The sequence below is a fragment of the Cygnus atratus genome, chromosome 12 (genome assembly GCF_013377495.2).
Source record: "Cygnus atratus isolate AKBS03 ecotype Queensland, Australia chromosome 12, CAtr_DNAZoo_HiC_assembly, whole genome shotgun sequence".
NCBI classification, from domain to species: domain Eukaryota; kingdom Metazoa; phylum Chordata; class Aves; order Anseriformes; family Anatidae; genus Cygnus; species Cygnus atratus.
In genome coordinates, this window is record NC_066373.1 from 11,974,334 (window position 1) to 11,993,822 (window position 19,489).

The window sequence follows — 19,489 nt, forward strand, 5'->3', positions numbered from 1 at the left end:
GTCAGAATAGAACAGAAATAGAATAGTTCAGTTGGAAGGGACCTTCAAAGACCATCTAGTCCAACTGCCTGACCACTTCATGGGTTAATATTTCCAAATATTTAAGGGTGAAGCATAGTTACTGGAAGCCTAGATTTTGGCCTGCCTCCTCACATCCAAACCTGAAGTCCATGTGCCCAGAAGTTAGTCTAAACTAAAAGACCAAAGAAAAAAGGGAGGGGCAGTAAAGAAAGAAAAGTAGAACATCACCCTATTGATGACCTGTCAGAAGTTATTCTGGCCACATATAGGGCAATCAATACAAGTAGAAGTGAAATAAAGTCAGTCTGCTAAAGGGGCAAAAGGCAGTAACTTTTATTTTGTACAATCCTAATTTTCAGGTAAATAGCCATAAATAAAGCATGAGATTAAATTTAACCTAAATTCAGAAGGTTATTGACCCTGACTCTGTGGTTTGGGAGGTGTTTTTGTTACCTCCAGCTCTGAACACAGCTGATAGGGAGGCACCAGGTCTGACTCCATTTGACGACGTGATCATTGCTGCCACGGTGTCACCCTGCAGCAAGTACTGTGAGGTACTGTGATATCTGTCCACCTCCTCCATGCTGTGCTGACTTGCCCAGTATCAGCTCCTTGCAGAAGGTTCATGTTTTAAAACAAGTCCCACCTAAAAAAGCTGTATCCAGCTATGTGCAAGATAACCTGCTTATGGGGGGGCACACCTAACAAGCAGAGCATGGGAGGGCATGGGGACGGAGGCTTAGGCTGCTGCTATATAGGGGCAGCCATGGGGAAAGAGAAATAAATTGCAGGTTTCCAGGTACGTACACAAATATAACTGCTTGTTCAGCATCGTGGCTAGCAATTGTGAAGCTGCACTTCTGGAAATTAACTGTGGAAGAAAAGCTTCATCTGAACTACATGAAAAGCGGAAGTCTAATCTTGAATCCAAGGGAAAACAGGTTTTCTTATTTTGCTGGTTCTCAACAAGCTTATAAGAACTATGTGAGTCTATCCATTATAAAGATCCTACACACCCCACTTCAGTAGCACAACTCCAAAAACTCAAACCTGTTGGAAAGAAAAAGGGAATGGTACATAAACTAACACATTTATTTGTGTATTTTCTGCAGTCCCTGCACATTCGTTAGGAAATTTGGTTAAGGATCTGCCCAACAGGATAGCTCAAGCTTCCTACACTGCTGGGCACTGGAAAACAAACTATCCTATCCACAACTGAAATATACAGTCAGATCCTGTAAAGCTTTGAAGAGGACCATTCTTGATATATGTGCAACATATTCAAGAGAACCTGACCCACAGACAAAAACTCTGCTATGCCCCTGCCAATTTCTCCCCTTCAGGTGCCATATACATCAAGGTCTTTTTCCAGCGCTGATTATGGGTAAACAAGACATGAGCTACAGCCTCTGTGAGGCTCCATAAAAGCTACTTCCCCAAAGAGGCCAGGCACTTGCAGGACACTGCGCCCAGACAAATGAGTGTCAGGAAAAATAAATGCTACTACGCTCCTAAAGATTGAAAATCTTTCCCTGCAACTACTGATTTCAAGGAACTATACACACTTTGAAGGAATGGCTAATCTGAATTCAGGTTATTTAAATGCACTAACAACACACTAATCTAAAATACCAATTCTCACAACTCAATGTGTATTTTACAATGAAACCACAACAGCCACCCTCATACACAAATCCAGTCCACAATGTTCCCCTCCCATACCACAACGCAACCCCGCACAGTACACCCAGTTAATCTTTTTAATTATATCTCAGTAAGTCTTAATGTTGAATACCTCCAAAATTTAGATCTTGCAAATCCCAACAGTCAGAAAGCCCACCATTGTTATGGGAAACACTGAAGAGTATAATTGATGGATGTGGAGGACCGAAATTCCAGTTCTTCTAGAAGTACAAGGGAGCTGAGGATGGGACATGCATTTGCTGTGTGTTCATTCATCAAATCCATTTCAATATTCAAGCTATAATTTCATAAAAGTTCAGATGACCTCAACACGCAGACTAAGATCTGAGTAAACCGACTGTAAAGCAAGAAAGCTTATGTGGGATGAAGAGAATGTGACTGAGCATTAGGTGGGGCTTGGCAGACCTCAGTGGGTAGTGGATAGGTGAATCACTAAACACAATGTTCTCAAAGATATGCAGAGCCTTTTTATTTATTAAGTAAAGAACACTCTTTTGAGAAAGAAACATCTTTTTAAAGAGCGTTTACTGATTTGCAGAGAGTAGCACCAGGAAGAGAAAATGAGATGAAGATGAGTTAAGCAGTATCAGAGAAACTGGGAGATCATTTCAGGATTCTTCAACATGTGCACCAGGGCACTCATGGCGCATTTAGAATTTGGTCAGGCACCACTCACACACAGAATTGAGAGTGAAGACTAAAAAAGAAGCACTATAAATAGAATAAACAGAAAATGGGCATTTCTCAGATTACTTTTCAATGATGAAATTTCACATACACTGAATGCATGAAACTGATTCCATATGAGAAGTATTCTTATACTAAAAATGTCTAAAAACTGAAGTTCAAGTGAAATCCTTTTGTTTTATTATAAGTACAAATTTCTCATCTGTTTCTTCAGTGGACTTAAAAATTAAAAGCTACATTGAAAATAGCACATGGTACAGCCCAATAAGAGAAAGAAGGAATCAGCTTCAATCACTCTTAGGACACTATATCCCCACTTTGAGCCTTTTTTTTTCTTTTTTTTTTTTTAGATCAGGATGGCTACCTCGTATTACTTACCCTTGAATGGTTATTAGTGGCTGGAGTGCATGAGCTGTGTTCCTGGAGTGCATCTCTCAGTTCTGTTTATTAGAAACCAGGGTAGCACAACTGAAGATGTAAATCAAAGCACAGCAGGTGTTGAGAACCAAGAAATTCACTTCAAAAATATACCCCAGCTCCAAAATAATATTCATGTAGACAAATTCAAGAGGGCTCCACTTACAAAGGCCAAACATCTCAAACCTACTGTAATGCGTTTCTTTTTCTTGGCAGCGTGTGTTTAACATCCACCACTCTTTTAAGCTGTACAGTAATTTGCACTTGTCCAGATGAGATCCTTCCAAAAGTTCACTCTGTACAAAAGGATCACTAACTGTTGAACTGACACACTGACCCACTTCACTCTTGTTTCTTCTATTATGCATTAAAAATAACTGCAATTTCTAAACATACCAGTCACCTCTTAGGATGTCGAAGACAAATTACTTTTTCAGGTCAAAACCTAATTAAGCTAGCAGCGACAAGGCTACCAGGGCAAAGTTTCCAGAGCAGTTCTCAGGCTGCTTTTTCCCCTCAGCTCCTACTCAGTATCAGATGCTTGGCATTTCTAATTGCTCCCAAGTAACCTGCATTTAGGGGGGTTTTACCCCTAGACGCTCCAGGGAATGCATCTTGCTCAAAATACATCTGCGGTGCAGGCTCAGCCGGGGGAGCAGGACAGGGGCGCCCAGAAGGATGCCCTCCCTCCTGCAGCCACCTCGGGTCAGAGGCTCTCTTGGCTTCCCTCTCTCACATCCCCACAGTTTGGAGCCCTTCACAGCTTCCTCCCTGATTAATTGCAAACGAGCTTCTGTTGGCCTCTACTTTAGACTGCTGTTGCACTCCTCCACATCAGGATTGCCGTGCAAGAGGTCACTGTCCTTTAATTGCAGGGACCCTCCTCCACTACCACCAGGGCAATCAGCATAGATCCTCTTGTCCCACTGCACTCTACTGAGGCATTGATAACCATGACAAGTCCACGCACATCACTGCCTGCTTTAGTGTATCACCAGAAATAGAGCAGATGCAGCTAGAAGGCATCTGGCTCTAAAATTTCCCGACAGGATTCTTCTCCATCACCAATGTTTCAGTCTTTCTCATGACACCCTTCCACTGTCCAAGCACCACTCACCATACAGAGACTGAAATTCACCGTATCTGTATTCTCCAGATGCTAACGAAGGCTGCAGAGGCACTATTAGCACGCAGCCCTTCTAATAATAGCTAGCAGCCCTTCTGAGCTCAACAACTTCCCAAACTTTCAAGTCCCCTTATCATCTGGACCATAAAGCAGCTGATAAGTAACAGCAAAACAAGCATAGAGTTCATTGCTGTTTGTTTTCACTTCTTTACTACATGACTGAACAAGACAAAGTTCAGTGCAAAAAAAAATCCAGACAAGTTCAACTATCTTACTAATCACCGAAGTAAAGGTACCCAGCCACCATCTTCAAACACCCTGAAAAAAGACAGAGGCAAACAAAAAATTAAAGAGATGCAGCCAGTCAGCAGCCAGCCAGGCTGGCTCCAGCCCAGCAAAACCAGTCTCTGTAACCAAGTGGGCAGCTGTTCACTGGAACCAATGCTCAATCTTTAACTAAAGCTTTCAGCAAACACCTTAGGTGAGAATAGTATTTTTTTTTGATCAAAAATCATCTCAGACCACTGCTACCGACACATTTCTTTAGAAGAAAGTTTCACAGAGGAGTTGTTTCAACTTGCACTACCTCCATGAGCAACTGTGTCACAGAACAGATCCAACTTAATGCTAACCCTAAAATCAAGCAGTGCCCCCCATACATTATTGTTAACCCAATTACATGATCTAGTTCTCTTGTACCCTGCCAACTGGTTTGCTAGCAAAAATGAGAGGGTACCAGAAGTGTAAGCAAGTTTGTGGTTAGGAACTGGCACAGTCAGCCAAAGGAGTGCGATGTAACTAGGTCCTGCGGGTGCTTCCTTGAGCAGTTTTGGGGGAATACACATCTATCTGTTGTTTACTCCAACCCTACACGTTCCGTGACATACAAAGACTAGTCACCATCTTCTAATTTAATGCAGGTACTAAATAAGTGGTGGCTTTATGAAATTCCTTACGGGTAGTAGTTATCTATATGAAAATCACATGGCAAAATGAAGAATTGGGCATTATTCAATCTGGGTCTCAAACAAACAGGCTAGATTTCCTGAGAAGTCCAATCTCCTCACAGCTAGCAAGAGGAAAGGTTTAAACAGAGTGGCAAGCAGAGCTGGGCTATACGCTGCTCTAAATCTGCCCTAAATACCTCCTGCAGGACACGGTATAGATGGTATCGCAGCTATCAATCTATCGGAAATAACAGATTCATGTTGCCATAAAACACATTGAATATTGAACAACGTATAGAATTTGTCACCACTTTGATTAAATTACTCAAGTAACCACTTTTATCCTAAAACTCTATCAAACTACTCCAAGGTTTCTATGGTGCTCAGTCCTGAAGAGTACTCAATAAAGAGTAAGTAGAAAATACAAGGAAAACAGGCAAGAAAAGGGAACTATAAGCAATGATCAGGTGAAAGCAAATACTCAGACCCCTTTTAAGAAATCACAAGGCCTCCTTCATCCATTCTTGAAAAATTTGAGTGGTTTAACTAGAGACCTCAATGGTGTAAGCTCTCCATGAAGAGCCACGATGGCAGCTAAGAACAAAACAGGGGTCAAGGCAGAGGTAAATTATTTCCATGCTTCTTTACAGGATTAAGCCCTCCTTATGGATAATACTAGAGGAGAGGAACAAAATTCACGTTTCTCCGTGATGCTCTAAAGTCCCTACACACTCCAGAGGCAGACCATGCGTACTTTTCCCTCAAACAGATGTGCACTGAATGGAAAAGCAGCCTGCGCGCTCAGCCTTGACACATGGACTCTAGACTGTCAGCCGCCTGCTTTGCCGCTGGTTTCTCGTCTTTTTTCCCCACACGTCTGCCCTCCAAATGCATCAACAAACTGCAACATAATTAAAATTATATCTAAAAAGCAAAAGATTGATTGCTCAACATAGCAAATAGAGTACAATAATATTTACATCTGAAAATGTCAAAGAAGCATTATAAGAAACTACACGTTCAGTACTGCAGGCTTTTAACCCATAAGCTCCATGGTAATACCCTAATACTGAATACCTAATACAACTGTAATAGCATTTAACTTATGTTAGAGAATAATAACTCTTCCTGTATTGGAAACAGCGGAGGAAGAGGCACATCTCTGGACTGGAGGGGGCTCATAAGCCAACAGAGTAATAAATGCAGTGCAATCCCAGGACGTGCTATGGAAGGTATAAATTTACTAAGGAGACAACAAAGTGCGAGTACCATTGTGTAAGACTTTGCTAAGATATCATATGAAAACCCCATGTACCATTTTGGTCAACTATTTTTAAGGATAGTTCTAGAAGAGCTTTGCAGAAAAACATATACCATAATGTATTTGATCAGCTGCATAAATCCTTAAATAAACTTAACAGAAATTACTTCTAAAGATAGAAAATCAAGCTGGGTATCCAAAACGCTGGTTTAGCCTGGAGGAATTGAAAGCACACTGAATCACTATTTGTTTGCCATATACTGTTCATATATTTAAACCCATTCTTCAAGGCTTTTCTGGCTGCTCCAGAAGCCAATCCACAGGGTTCTTCTGTTCCCAGCTAACCAACTAGCTTTCTCCTGTCCCCTTCCCCTATTTCTGCCTAAGCCTTACAGATTTTGGAAGCTTGGCAAGAATTCTTCTTCATCTTTGCAGTGTGGGTTAGGATTTTTCTTCGTCTTTGCAGTGTGGGTTAGGATTTTTCTTCGTCTTTGCAGTGTGGGTTAAGAGATGCTTGCTGCATTGCTCTGAATTTTAATGTTTTCTTTTACTACAGGGACAAAGAAACTGGTGTTTGTGATGCATCCAGTAGATAAAATTCATAAAAGGTCAAAAAGTTGTCACAAATCAAAAAAATATGATAAACAGGAACAGAGTGAAGAGCCAGTGATGTTTGGCTTAGAGAGACCAGAAAACAGTGACAGAAGTATTCACATATACAGCTACTAAGAGGCAACGAATTAATTATTCTCCACCTCCACATGATCTGAGAGTAATGGACTTAAACTACACAGGATATTTAGCTCAGTCACCAGGAAAAGCTTTCCAACACAAGGACGGTGTTGGAAGAAGTGGCCATGAAGACACTGAATGACTGATTTAAACATGCACCTGTCAGGCAGAACTGATGTGTAAATGAATTAGCTTCAGATCAGAATTCAAGCTAATTAGCTTCAGATCAGAATTCTTACATTTACCTAATGTAAATTACATCTACCTGGGACTAAGTTTTTTTGCACAGATTTATCATTGGAGTTGCAGAAAGTGATGACCCAAAGCAAAGCCAATAGAAAGAAAAAAGTTCTTAAGACACATTTGGAGTATATGGATGTCATGGCCATCAGAGGAAAAAACAGCTAGAAGGAACCTTGGGAGCTCTCTAGCCAAACCCCCTGCTCATAGCTGGCACAATTTTAAAGTTATATCAGGTTTCTCACAGTATTGTACAACTGAGGTTTGAAAATCTCCGAAGATGGAGCCTCTCTGGTGGTCCACACCAAACTCTGACAAGGAATTTTTATTTATTTATTTATTTTTAACTTCCCATGAGAATTTCCTTTCTTGCAACTGGTGCCCATTGCCTCTTGTCCCTTCACCGTGCACCTCTGAGAACAGTCTGAGTCTGTGTTGTCTTTAAGGTCCCTTCAGGGCTTAAGGGTGAAAGGCTGCTCCTAGATCCATTCTAAGCCTCTTCTTCAGGCTCAACAGGCTCAGGTCCATTAGTTTCTCACCAGTTCCTGCAACACAACATCTGTCCAGCCTCCCCTTTGTCAGTGCCCCTCTGAAGGTAGCACAGGTGCCTGAAAAATCCTTGCAAACATCCCTAGGGGAGAAGCCAATACCTTTCATCTCATAGAAAGGAACAGGAAGACAACAGACTCCTCACTAACTTTGCTCCTACTACATCTCTTCTGATAACATGCAAGACAATCTGCAAAGAAATAAAGTCCTATCTACAAATGTCAACATAAACCTATTAGCAAATGATGAAGGTAAAGCAAACAAAGGGATCTCCAAACAAAGTTAAAATGGAAAGCTGTTCATCAGGTTTGTGGTTTATGGAGGTGAACTGCGGGCTTCTGCAGAGGAGGGGAGCATGGGGAAGATTTAATTCCCAGTGCTCGATTTTATTTACATGACTATAGGAACAGGCCTTTCATAAGGAGCTGAAAGAGGCACAGGACAGCTGGACAAATTACTTCTGTTGTTGCTGATCTGGCTTAGGGCATTACAGTCCCACAAACCAAATCCAGTATGTAGCAAGTTTTTGTACACCAAATTATGCTGCTTTACCTGACTGCACACTAACTCAAGCCTATAAAACGTTCTTGAAATTGAAAGCTTGTTCTTCTAACAGGGAGTTTGAAGCAGACCAGCAGTGAATAAGCCAAGCAATATTTTTGAATTTATAAGTGAGGTGAAAAATAATCAAAGCTCCATAAAACGAAACAATAGTGAGAAAAAGCTGACACTCCGTTCTACGTGTGCAATGCTGCATAGCAGGGCAAGTCAGTTATTAACCAGAGGGTGTTTAAAGTCTGTAAAAGTGATTGGTCAGATCCTATCTGTGCTGTTTAACAAACTGGAGCAGGGCATGCCTAAGGGTATGGTTTCACAACATCTTAGGCTGAATTAAGACCTTGCAGCTACCCTAGAGAACCACCCCTCCATCCCCCTCCTGCTGACCCCGTGTTCCTGCTGGGTTACCCTCAAAGAGCTAGAACAAATGAACTGTTGTCTCTCAACAGTATGAAGGTCTTGAATCAACGGAGAACACCCTGTGCACGGGACACTGACCTCCAACATGCACATCCCATCCATGTTAAAGATGGGAACACCTATTTTCTCCATTTTATGAAGGTTAGGTGATGTCTGCAGCAAACCGCAGACACATTTTCAGCTGGATTCAGAAAAATTTCCTAAATGGATGGAGAAAAAAAAAAAAAAGGACGTTTCTTATGTGACGTTTAGGATGATCCATGAATTCTGAAGAGAGCAGCCTGCCAGAACCTCAGCACAGCAGACAAGCAAACAAGGTTCTGCCAGGCCTGAAAGCTAGACTGGCTTGGCAAAGGATGTGACAAGTGCCAGAGCGAAGAGCTTGCACAAGGGAAGAAGGTGGGCTGTGCAGCCGGGGGTAGGGAGAAGGGAGTGTTGAGCTTCTCTCCTCTGAAGGCAGTGAATTAGATCAGTTCAGTTGTAACATATAATTTCATCCTCAGATACCAAAATGTTGAATGCACGTGAAAAAAAATTGAATCTGGGGAAAAGAAGTGAGCAGACATTTCAATGAAAGCCACTATTTTAAAGCAGAACACTTACTGAATGTTCTAAATGTCTTTTTTTTTTTTTTTTTAAATCATCAACACACATCAGGGTCAGAAAAATGCCACTTGAATAAAAAAAATCACTAATTTCAGAGCTGATGATCGAGTTTCCAAGCACAGCCTACAGAAGCCTTTGAGCAGAGCAGGGGCAGACAGTCTCCTTTTAAAAGCAGTCTCTGTTTCCAACGCACAGACGGGTAGCTTAAGGGAATGCTCAGGTTGCCCCAGCCACACTTCCAACTTTCAGAGAACGCTCAACACTACCCCCATCAGCACCAAGCTGTGCTGAAGCCAAAATAAACTTGGCATAAAGCACAAATGTCCTGACTTGGAACTGGATATGACTGAAGTGTTTGTTCTCAGGGGGAAAGAGTTTGAGACAGAACCCAGGACCAACCTCCATACCAGGTTTTGGACTCCTGAACCTGTAGTAGTCACACACTGCCCTGCCAGTAAGCCTGGCAAAAATTAATCTGTTAAAGTAGAAGTGACTTAAGAAAGGGTCTGAGGAGACAAACTTGGCAGGATTTCAGGTCACAAAAAGTTCAAGTTACATTTTGACATGAAGCCAAGTCAAGACTCCAAGCCTATCACTTCTTTGTGAGCTCTCACTTACTCTGTGCTGAGGGACTTGATAACAGCTAAGCCTGACACATGTTTCTAACTTCATTTATTTGAGCAGCATACTGTAAAAATGAAATCATTAGACTCATTCTCCAAAAGCCAGGAAGACAATTATTGAGATCTAACACAGAACCATGCATTTCATTTCACACAGATGACAGGAGATTGGCCTAACTACGTAAGCAGAATCTGTCTTGGCAGCATAATCTGCATGCAATCAAAAAAACCCACCAGGTTCATAGGATCAAATGTGTACAGTTCACTGCTGAGCTAAATAAGCACCATCTGAAGTCTCAAGTTGAATTTATTTTTTTTTAAACTCAGACAAAAGAATTCCACATTCACCACATACACTCTAGAAATAATAGAAGTATACAGGCACTTTGATTCAAATCAGCCATAAAAACAGCTCTTGTAGCTCTTAGGCTTTAGAGACATTTAATAGAAGTGGCTTGGTTAATTTTCAGTCCCTGAAGGGAAAAAAAAAAAAAAAAAAACAGTTTTGGCAGGTTAGTATTTAACTGTTACATATAACTTTTATAATCCTATGAGAATCCTAGCAAAGGGACGGCCCAACCAGCAGCCTACAGGACACAAGACAATCCCATCCATCATTCCTCTGCACAAGCTGGAGAGCCAGATCTTGAACAGAACTTGCACCCTTAATAGCCAAGAAACTTCCGAGCTGCCAAGCCTTTCAGCACTGGGAAAAGAAGACGGGGCTAGCCTCATGCTTCATCTTATACATGCACACAGCCCACTTGGCTGGGAGAACTGGGCAAGAGGAGGCAGAGAGTGAGGAGAAGTCTGGAAACAGGCATCTATACCTGTTGACACTGGGTCATCTTGATCTAGGCATTCCCTACCTATCTGCAGCCAACTATCATTTGAAAAAACTGAAAGTGTCCTGCCTTCCTCCTTCCCTGATCTAGTTCTGAGGGGATAAATACTTGTGACCATGATTTTCCCTCCAATGGTACAGACACGAGATCTGATAAAAACTATTAGCAAGTACAGTTTGCAGTAAGGTGCAAATTCTTTAACCCTTTAATAATGGTTCTCATTGAAACTGTTCTCCCAAAATGAGAACAATTTCCAAATGAGAATTCTTATGAGTTATCATAAAAGCATGGAATAACTGAAGATGGAAGGGACCTTCAAAAGACATCCAGTCCAATCCCTGCTCAAAGCAGGTCTGATTAGATCACATTGGTCAAGGCCATGTCCAGCTGAGGCTTAAATATCTCCAAAGTTGGAGACTAAACCACCTCTGTGGGCAGGTCAGAAATTACCAGAGAAAAAAATGCCAGGATGTCTGTGCCCAAGTCAGACCAACAGTTCTTTGGGCTGTGGCCAAAAGCAAACTCTCAAGGTAGATCAAACATGATCAAAGTGGTACCTGGAAAAGGGAAGGCTGTCTGTCGCTATCAAACATGGCTGTGATTTATGAATGGCCCACACGCTACACTGACATTTGTTACTCAAACATCAATGGCATGGAGCTGCATGGAGGTTCAGGCTGGGTGTTCGGAAAAGGTTCTTCACCAAGAGGTGGCCAGGCACTGGAACAGGCTCCCCATGGCAGTGATCACAGCACTGAGCTGCCAGAGTTCAAGAAGCATTTGGACGCTGCTTTCCGACGTAGGGTCTGATTGTTTGGTGGTCTTGTGTGGACCCAGGAGTTGGACTTGATGACCCTTGTCAGTCCCTTCCAACTCAGGATATTCTATGACCACGAGTGGTTACAATGCATATTATTTCACTGCTGAAATTTTTAATTGAGCTAATAAAGTAATGCAATTAGTCTTGACAATTTAAAATTTCTTTATCAACACAAATGGTCCCAAATGCTCCTTCGTGCACTCCAAGATCCCCATGATCCTCTTCAGTAAGAAGACAATGTAGATGTTCCATTACACAATTCAGCAGTAGATTTATAATTAAAACAACGTGCATCAGAAAACTGACTTGTCTCTGAAATCATCCACGGATCCTGGCTGTCTTCGTCTCCTTTTCTTTATCTGCAGTCTCAGCAGAATTTCAGAAACATAACCATAGAAACTTTTCAGTAATTTATAACTGAGCTACAGAATCATATATTTTGCTTACAGAATAGTCAGGGATTTTGCTCCAATTTTCAATTGGAGGATTTAAGAAATTAAAAAAAGCTTTCTAATAAGTACTTTCCATTCTCTGAATACGCAAATGACCAGTGAAAATCCTGAGAAATGAATTCATGAGGGTCTTATCACAACTCCTACAGAAGTTCTTCCTTTTCTTAGGACATTCATAAAACATTCTCCTTTGGAGATACCAAGATGCATAGTATGGGTTGAATATACATTTCAGCTTTAGCATTTCACCAGGAGTAAATCACTTTGAAGACAAAAAAGCAATGGGAACCATCTGCCATTCATTCCGGCACTTGAAGAACATTCACTTTCTAACAGATACAGGAAACTTTCGGCTTTGAACCCAGATTAAAGAATTCCTGCTACAGAAGTCACTACATTATTAGCAATCTTTCTTTATAATTTTCAGTTAACTATTTATTAAAAAAAAAAAGGAAGCTGGCTTTTAAATAAAAGAATTTGGTTAAGTAACCATCTCAAAGGCTAAACTAAAACATTTCAAAAGTAAGCAACAACATTAACTGGGTATATGACTCTAATCAAATATTTCTGGTTTTGGTTGGAAGGAGGAAAGAAGAGTGAATATAACAAGACAATTTTCTTGACATTTTATGATTCTTTCATATAAATTTGTCAGGTGTGGTGCACAAATTAAATGTCAAATTATTTTGGTACTTATCTTTCAGATGCAAAGAACAGCTGGCATGTCTGAAAGCTCATTATCTTCCTACCTGTTACTCATTAGTTTAATACTAATTTCTATCATCTGCTAAAATTATCACGGCTACATTAACAATACTAGTAACTCTGTTCAGGATAACACTCAATAGTTTGAAACTCCAAGACTTAAGACACTTATAGTCATGACATTTTATTAATAGAAACACATTCATTAATTCATAAATATATTTATTTTAAATAAACATTTAACACAGACTGTAAGCCAAAACAAATCTTTACGGTGACTTACCAGGAAGCCTGTTCATGTTGACCCCTTGAGCAGAAAGTCCTATTCCCATATACCTTAAAAAAAAAAATAATAATAATCAGTCAAGCTCAGAATGGTGAAGCCACAAGACTTCCCACAGAAGAAATACAGCTGGTTGGGGACCACATCAATAAATGATCTAAGGTAAGAATAGTGAAATCAGTAAAGGTATTCCACTTCTTTTTTAGTCTTGTCTTGAATCAAAGGTAAAATGCAAATTTGCTTTAGCGACTACCAGCTCTCTGATCTGCAACTACAGCTACTCTTTAGCTCCTAATTGGGAGGAAAAGAACTGGAAAATAATGAGCGTTTGTTTTGTGGTTTTTTTTCCACATATCAGAAAAACGTATTTATTTACATAGGTGATTAACAAGAGAATAAACAAAATATGTGAGGGCAGATACAGCATACAAGAACAAATGTCTGTATAGCCTAATTTACTGTCTCCAGGAACCGCTGGTAGTGGATGCACCGGACTGAGCAAACAGTTATACTTTCCAAGAACATCCTTTCATTCTCCAACATGTATTTTACAGAAGTTCCTAAGCAAAAGGTGCTCCTTCTGAATTTTACAACGCAAAAGATTTTCCTCCACACATTTGACTGCTTTCTGAACCTTTGTAAGCTCTTGAAGCTTGAAAAGGCCGTGTCCTGCCGCACAGAACTCTGCTCGCTAGCTTCACTTGGTACTTTTTCAGAATTGGAAATGAGAGGAACAGCATCTCTGTTAGCCTTCCAATAGCCTTTTTAAGGTCCTTGTTCATACCCTGCTCCCCTGTGGTCTCTTCTCAAGGTTGAATACTCTCAGTCTGTTCGGCTGTTCCTCATACAGAAGCTGATGTAAACCTCATTACTCTTCCAGTTCCATACCTTCTTTGAGAAGCAGAGGGAAACCAGAACTGTGAGCATCATTCACAACACAAACACGCAGCGATTACTGCGGACAACAACACAATGATGTTTGTTCTCCATTTCACTTTCTATTCCTCCCCATCTTGGTCTCTATTATTCCATCTATGCTTTGCCTGCAGATGCAAACTCAATTGATTTTTCCATGGAACTATCAACCTCAACACAAAGGACTGGTCCCTGCACTCCAAGAGGGAGCTCAGAGACCATTTTGTGTGTGAAGCTCAGATTGTTATTCTTCCCCCATGGAAATAATTTTATACCTGTACAGCCTGAACAGCATCTTTCGTTTTATCGTCCAGTCATCCAGCATTGTCAGATTGTTCTACAGTTCTTCACAGTCAGCCCTTGTTTGTACAACTATCATTAGCTTCGTATCATCAGCAAAAAACATCACCTCACTATTAATTTCACTTCCACGTCATTTATTAATGTAGTGAACATCAGAGACAGATGCCATCCCTGCAGAAATCCATCAGTGAGCATCGCCAGCCACAGGGAGGAGAGGATGCAAGGGCCATTCATTTCTCTGCCCTGTTTCCTACCTGCTAGCTTATCCTCCACCTATTCAGCCACACAAGCACTTTCACTCTACTCTACATTTCCTTTATCTTCCTTAAGAATTTTTCAGGATGGATCTGGCTTTTGCAAATACAGACTAATCTTTATCTACATGTGCATTCAACAGAATTGTGAAGCACGGCCACTCACTGAAAAGGCCCTCCTTCCCCACTATGCAATAATTAAGCAAGCACCCATTTTGTTTGTTCTATTTCTGTTAATTTGCATGGTCTGTAATTCCCTTAATATCCCCTGGAGCCACAGAAACAGCTGCCCTGCTCAGCTTATTTTTAACAAGCTTCCGCATTTTTAGGTTACTGCACCTGAAATTAACAGTTGACTGTGGGACTCTTCCTGATGTTAAGTTATAAATCCAAACAGGCTGCAGCCAGCATTCTACTCTTCTTCTGCGGGATCAGCTTTCCTTCTGTGGCTTCCCTGGCTACCTGCTCCATAAAATATTAACTGTGCCTAAAAATAGTATTTCAGAATTGGACCCAAAAGTTACATTTCTACAAGCCACGTGAATTAAGTCCCCTGCCGCAAGTGTTTCCCATCTTCAACTTCTCTGTGTCTCAGTCACCATGCAGCGGTCAGCCCCAGACACCCACCCAGCCCCTTTCTTACTCCCCCTTCTCAACAGGACACGGGGAGAAAATAAAATGGATTGAAATGACGACAGGGAGATCACTCACCAATTGCCATCATGGGCAGAACAGATTTGACTTGGGGAAGATTTAATATAATTTATTGCCAATTAAAAATAGAGTAGGATAGTGTGAAAGAAAAGAAACAAGAATACTGCATAAACCTAATACACATTGTCACCACCCCAGTCAAACAGGATAGGAATGAATAAATGATTTTTTCCTGTTTACACTGAGATTTTAATCCATAGAGATCTACACGTTTATCAGACTTGAGCCCATGATCTCTTCAATAAACTGCACATTTTCACAAACACGGACAACTTTGTCTTGTACACTTTACATCCCAGTGTCATGATCTTCCAGAATTTAAACACCTGAACGCTAGTTTTACGAAGCTTTAAATGAAGTCAGTCCCTTCTTTGAACACACTCTGTGTCAGCAGTGTCCCAGCTTCCGGAGTATCTGAATCTCTCCTCAGACAGAAGCTGGAACTGTTGCTCCTCATCTCTGGCATGGTGCAAAGCACAGTACTGTGCAAAGGGCAGGGGAAAGCATTTGGGGGACTGCTACAGCAGAGGTCCTGGTTTTCAAATTTGTGTAATAGTTCAAGTTTTGCAGAGAACTTTTTCTGTTCTTCCCCATGCCTTCGCTACCTCAGGGACCTCAAGCCCAGCAATTCATACAATATTCAAATGCTTTGGGAGAGCTGTGAACTTGGTGCCTTCCAGGCATGTCATTATGCCCTTCTCCCTCGAGTTGCAACCCCTGATCACTGAATTGCTAACTGCTATACAGTCCGTCTTTTCTTTCAGCTGTCCCCTGGCCTCTTTGGGTTATCTTCAGAGCAGAAAGATACACGGTCACCTTCTGATAAGGAAAACCTACTGGTGGAATCACATCTTCCCATCACCCGGCTCAATGTTTTCCTGCACAAGTCTAGGATTCCTCAAGTTCAAAGCTCTCCAAGTGAGCTCTGACAAATAGGGCTATGCCAATCTAACAGCCACCTGCTACCAAGAAATGCCAGTCCAGGTCCTTAATCTCTAACCACGTCTAAGTTTTGTAATTATACAAGCAACAGGAAAGTGATAGTTTTCGATAAAAGAAATAGTAAGAAGACCCCTGAGGCTAGAAACATTCCCAAAAGGGCTTTGGCAGCAGCCAGTTCAGGAACAAAAATTTGAACCTCCTGACAGCATTTAGGGCAAACAAGTTTATCTTGGAAACTCTCCAGTCACAGAGGACAGAATCCAGGACATTTGGCTGAATCTCCTATCTCTCATTTAGAGGGATAAAAAGAGATTTGTGAGGGTTTCCAACATATCTAGGGTATACATAATCACGTAGCAAATTTGATATTCTCTGCAGAAGTGCTAAAAGCCTAGAGCCTGTCTACAAAAAGAAGAGCTCAAAGCATTCTGCTCATTGAGACAGAACATTGAACACTAACGCAATACAGCTTGGACACAGTGCCTGCAGAAACAGACAAAGGCCGTATGTATATTTTGCACTGCTCCAAGTCTCTAACAGGCAGAACAGCTAGAGAGCAGCCCTGAGCTTTTAGATGTGAGTAGCTGCACCCCCAAGATAATCCTCATCATGCTTGGTCATGATGGAGGGAGCTCAAGGGCATCCCTTTCCCTACCACAGACTAACAAGCCCTGCCAGCTCAAACATGGAATATTTCACCTGCGCTAAGGGAAACGGCAGCCAAAGGTCAGCTGGCATCTGCCTGGGCACGCACTACCTCCAAGAAAGGATGACAGGGTGCCAAGATACAGCCTAGCAAAAGACTTACCAAAGGTTTACACTACAACACGCCATAGTGGCGAGACAAGATACCACGTTGGAGTGGAAGGATTTATACAAAATTAAGTCCTGCACAGTCTGCAATACGTCCTGAAGCTCAATGGTAAAGATCATCACTGCTTCAAAATACACATGAACTGGGCAGTGACAAGGCAAGACTTTCAGGCATTCATCCCAAAAACTAAATTTGCAAAGAACCATAAGGATGAAAGAACCTATTCTCTAGACTATCTACTCCTCAGCAACTCAGTATAAAAAAAGTTTCATCTGAGGAAGGATGCCACAACTGCTTGCACCTTTGTACACAGAGTCCAAATGGGAAGACACTGTTTGGTCTCTGGCCTATGATCTCCAGGCAGGTCCCTTGAAAGGCACTTGCACAGAGATGTGAAGGACAGCACTGTGGCAATTATCACCGAAGACAGCAGCAGCTAGTCACTGTCCTGATCTCATTTACTAGCAAAAGCATTCAGCTTTTTATGTATTAAGATCAGCTGCTGGTGTCCATTTCCCTGTTTTGATAGAAAATATGACCTGCAAAACACCCCAACACAAGGTGTAAAGAGGACCCTGGAGCGCCAACAACCACCATGGAAAGGCCATGGAAAAACTTTGTAGCACTGTAGGCAGATAAACACTGCTGGAACCCAGAGATGTTTTGATAAGGTCCTTCACCAGAAGATCTTAAAGAAATTATTTTGGTATAAAAAGAAAATCACCTCATAGACAACTAACCTCACAGATGAAAGACTGAGGGTAAGAAAAATGCTTGCAGGAACACAGCCATGAGGTAAAGATGTCATATTACAGGCTCTAAACAAATACCTATGACCTGACAGGGAGTGTCAGGGAAGCCAAGAACAAGTGGTGAGGGGCAGGAAGTGGCAGAGGACCAATGCGATTAAATTGTATGATAAAGAAGTACTCCAACCAACCACATCCCAGGCTGCATCACTGTGAGTGCAGCCTGTGAGTCACTGGGAAGGATTTGCTCCCCTTAGTACCTGTGAGTATCATGTTCAGCTTTGGGCTCCCCAGTACAAGAAAGACATTGACAAACTGGAGGGAGTGCAGTAGAGATGACCAAGACATGTGGCTCAAGCCACACAACTTACAAATGTGTTTGTTCAGTCTTAAGAACAAAAGATGAAGGCGAGATCTTGCTGCCGTCTACAGCTACCTAATGGCAGGTCACAAGGAAGGTGGAACCAGACTTCTCACAAACACACCCCAAAATTATGAGAACAACAGACACGATTCATAAAGAAAGCTCCCATTACTACAATGATTTTAACCACAAGTGTGATCAAACACCGGAAGAAGGGCCAATGAAAGCTACTGAATGTCCACCCTCAGAGGATCAAAAACTTGACAGCGTATTGTCCTGAAGAACCTGATCTACCATTGGAGCTGGCCCTGCTTTAAGTAGGGAGCTGACCTAAAAGACCTACAGAGACCCCTTCCAACTAAATTATTCAACGATACTTTGACTTCAAGATGGTTTTGCTGACAGGCAGCAAACTCCTGGCTAGAAGAGCATAATGTAAGATATCAAGTAAGCTGAGACACGACAGAACTTTGTGGCACGCATGTACACCGCAAGCCAAGTCCTGGTCTGATTACACCAACTGACCCTAGCTTCCTCCCTAGTCATCAAAAGGAATGGATCACCCAGGAAAAACTGGTTCCTGAAGAATCTACAAAACAACCCTGAACTCACAAACAAAAAATACCACAATGACTCCTGCCTGGCACATTGCCACAGGCCCTTTAGCTCTTTGGCTGACTGAACCTGGTGCTCACTTGAAGAAAAGCAACGAGGAAGGATCTGCTCTGATCTCAAGGAGATCTCAAGGATAGAAGAGACTTTAAGAGAAAGCACTATGCGATGTCATTCCTCAGGATCCCTATAAAAAAGTACAGATTTCTTGCTCCTCTGGCATCAAGTCTTTTTAAACATCAGGCTCCGCGGTTAATGGCTTAGCTATTTCATTCTTTAGAACTCTCGAATGAAGACCAGATAACCGCTACTGACTTCTTCCTGTCTTTTATTGACAAATAACACTGCAGTTATATTAACTCTTCGACCAGGGCCAGATAATCCTTTAAAAGCAAAGAATGGCATTTGGAAGCCTCTAAACATTCCTCCACAATGAACACATCTGCAAAACAATTTGGTTTTCTGTCATGACCCTACCTTCTCAGAACCCCTCATAAAAAACTCTCCTGAATCATCTATTGGTCTTACAGGCTCTCTGGCTTGCTTCCTGTACCTGATGTTTTGGGAAGGAAAAACATTACTTAATATTTCAGACCCTGAGTCAGACATCCATCAAGCCTTACTGTGTTTTTACACTTAAAGTTTGTTCTTTCCATTTTTCTCATCTAATAGAACTTCAAATTTTGGAGGGTGTATCCCTATCCTCTCTCACCCTTGTGTCTGATTATGTCAGCTGTCATGTCATTTTCTCTCCGACAGTCCATACCCATCCTCCAGTATGAAGTCTACTTAAACAGTCTCTATACCATCTGAAAGCATTTTACTT

General features: G+C 41.5%; 1 protein-coding gene across 6 annotated transcripts in view; it reads right to left on the reverse strand.

Moving 5' to 3' along the window:
- The window catches only part of RANBP10 (RAN binding protein 10), a 75,108-nt gene that overhangs the window by 38,799 nt on the left and 16,820 nt on the right, over window positions 1-19,489 (reverse strand). For all 6 annotated transcript variants that reach the window (XM_035543384.2, XM_035543383.2, XM_035543382.2 and 3 more), the window contains exon 3: window positions 12,997-13,049. In XM_035543384.2, the coding sequence (XP_035399277.1) occupies window positions 12,997-13,049 (53 nt within the window). The remainder of the gene's footprint in view (window positions 1-12,996; window positions 13,050-19,489) is intronic.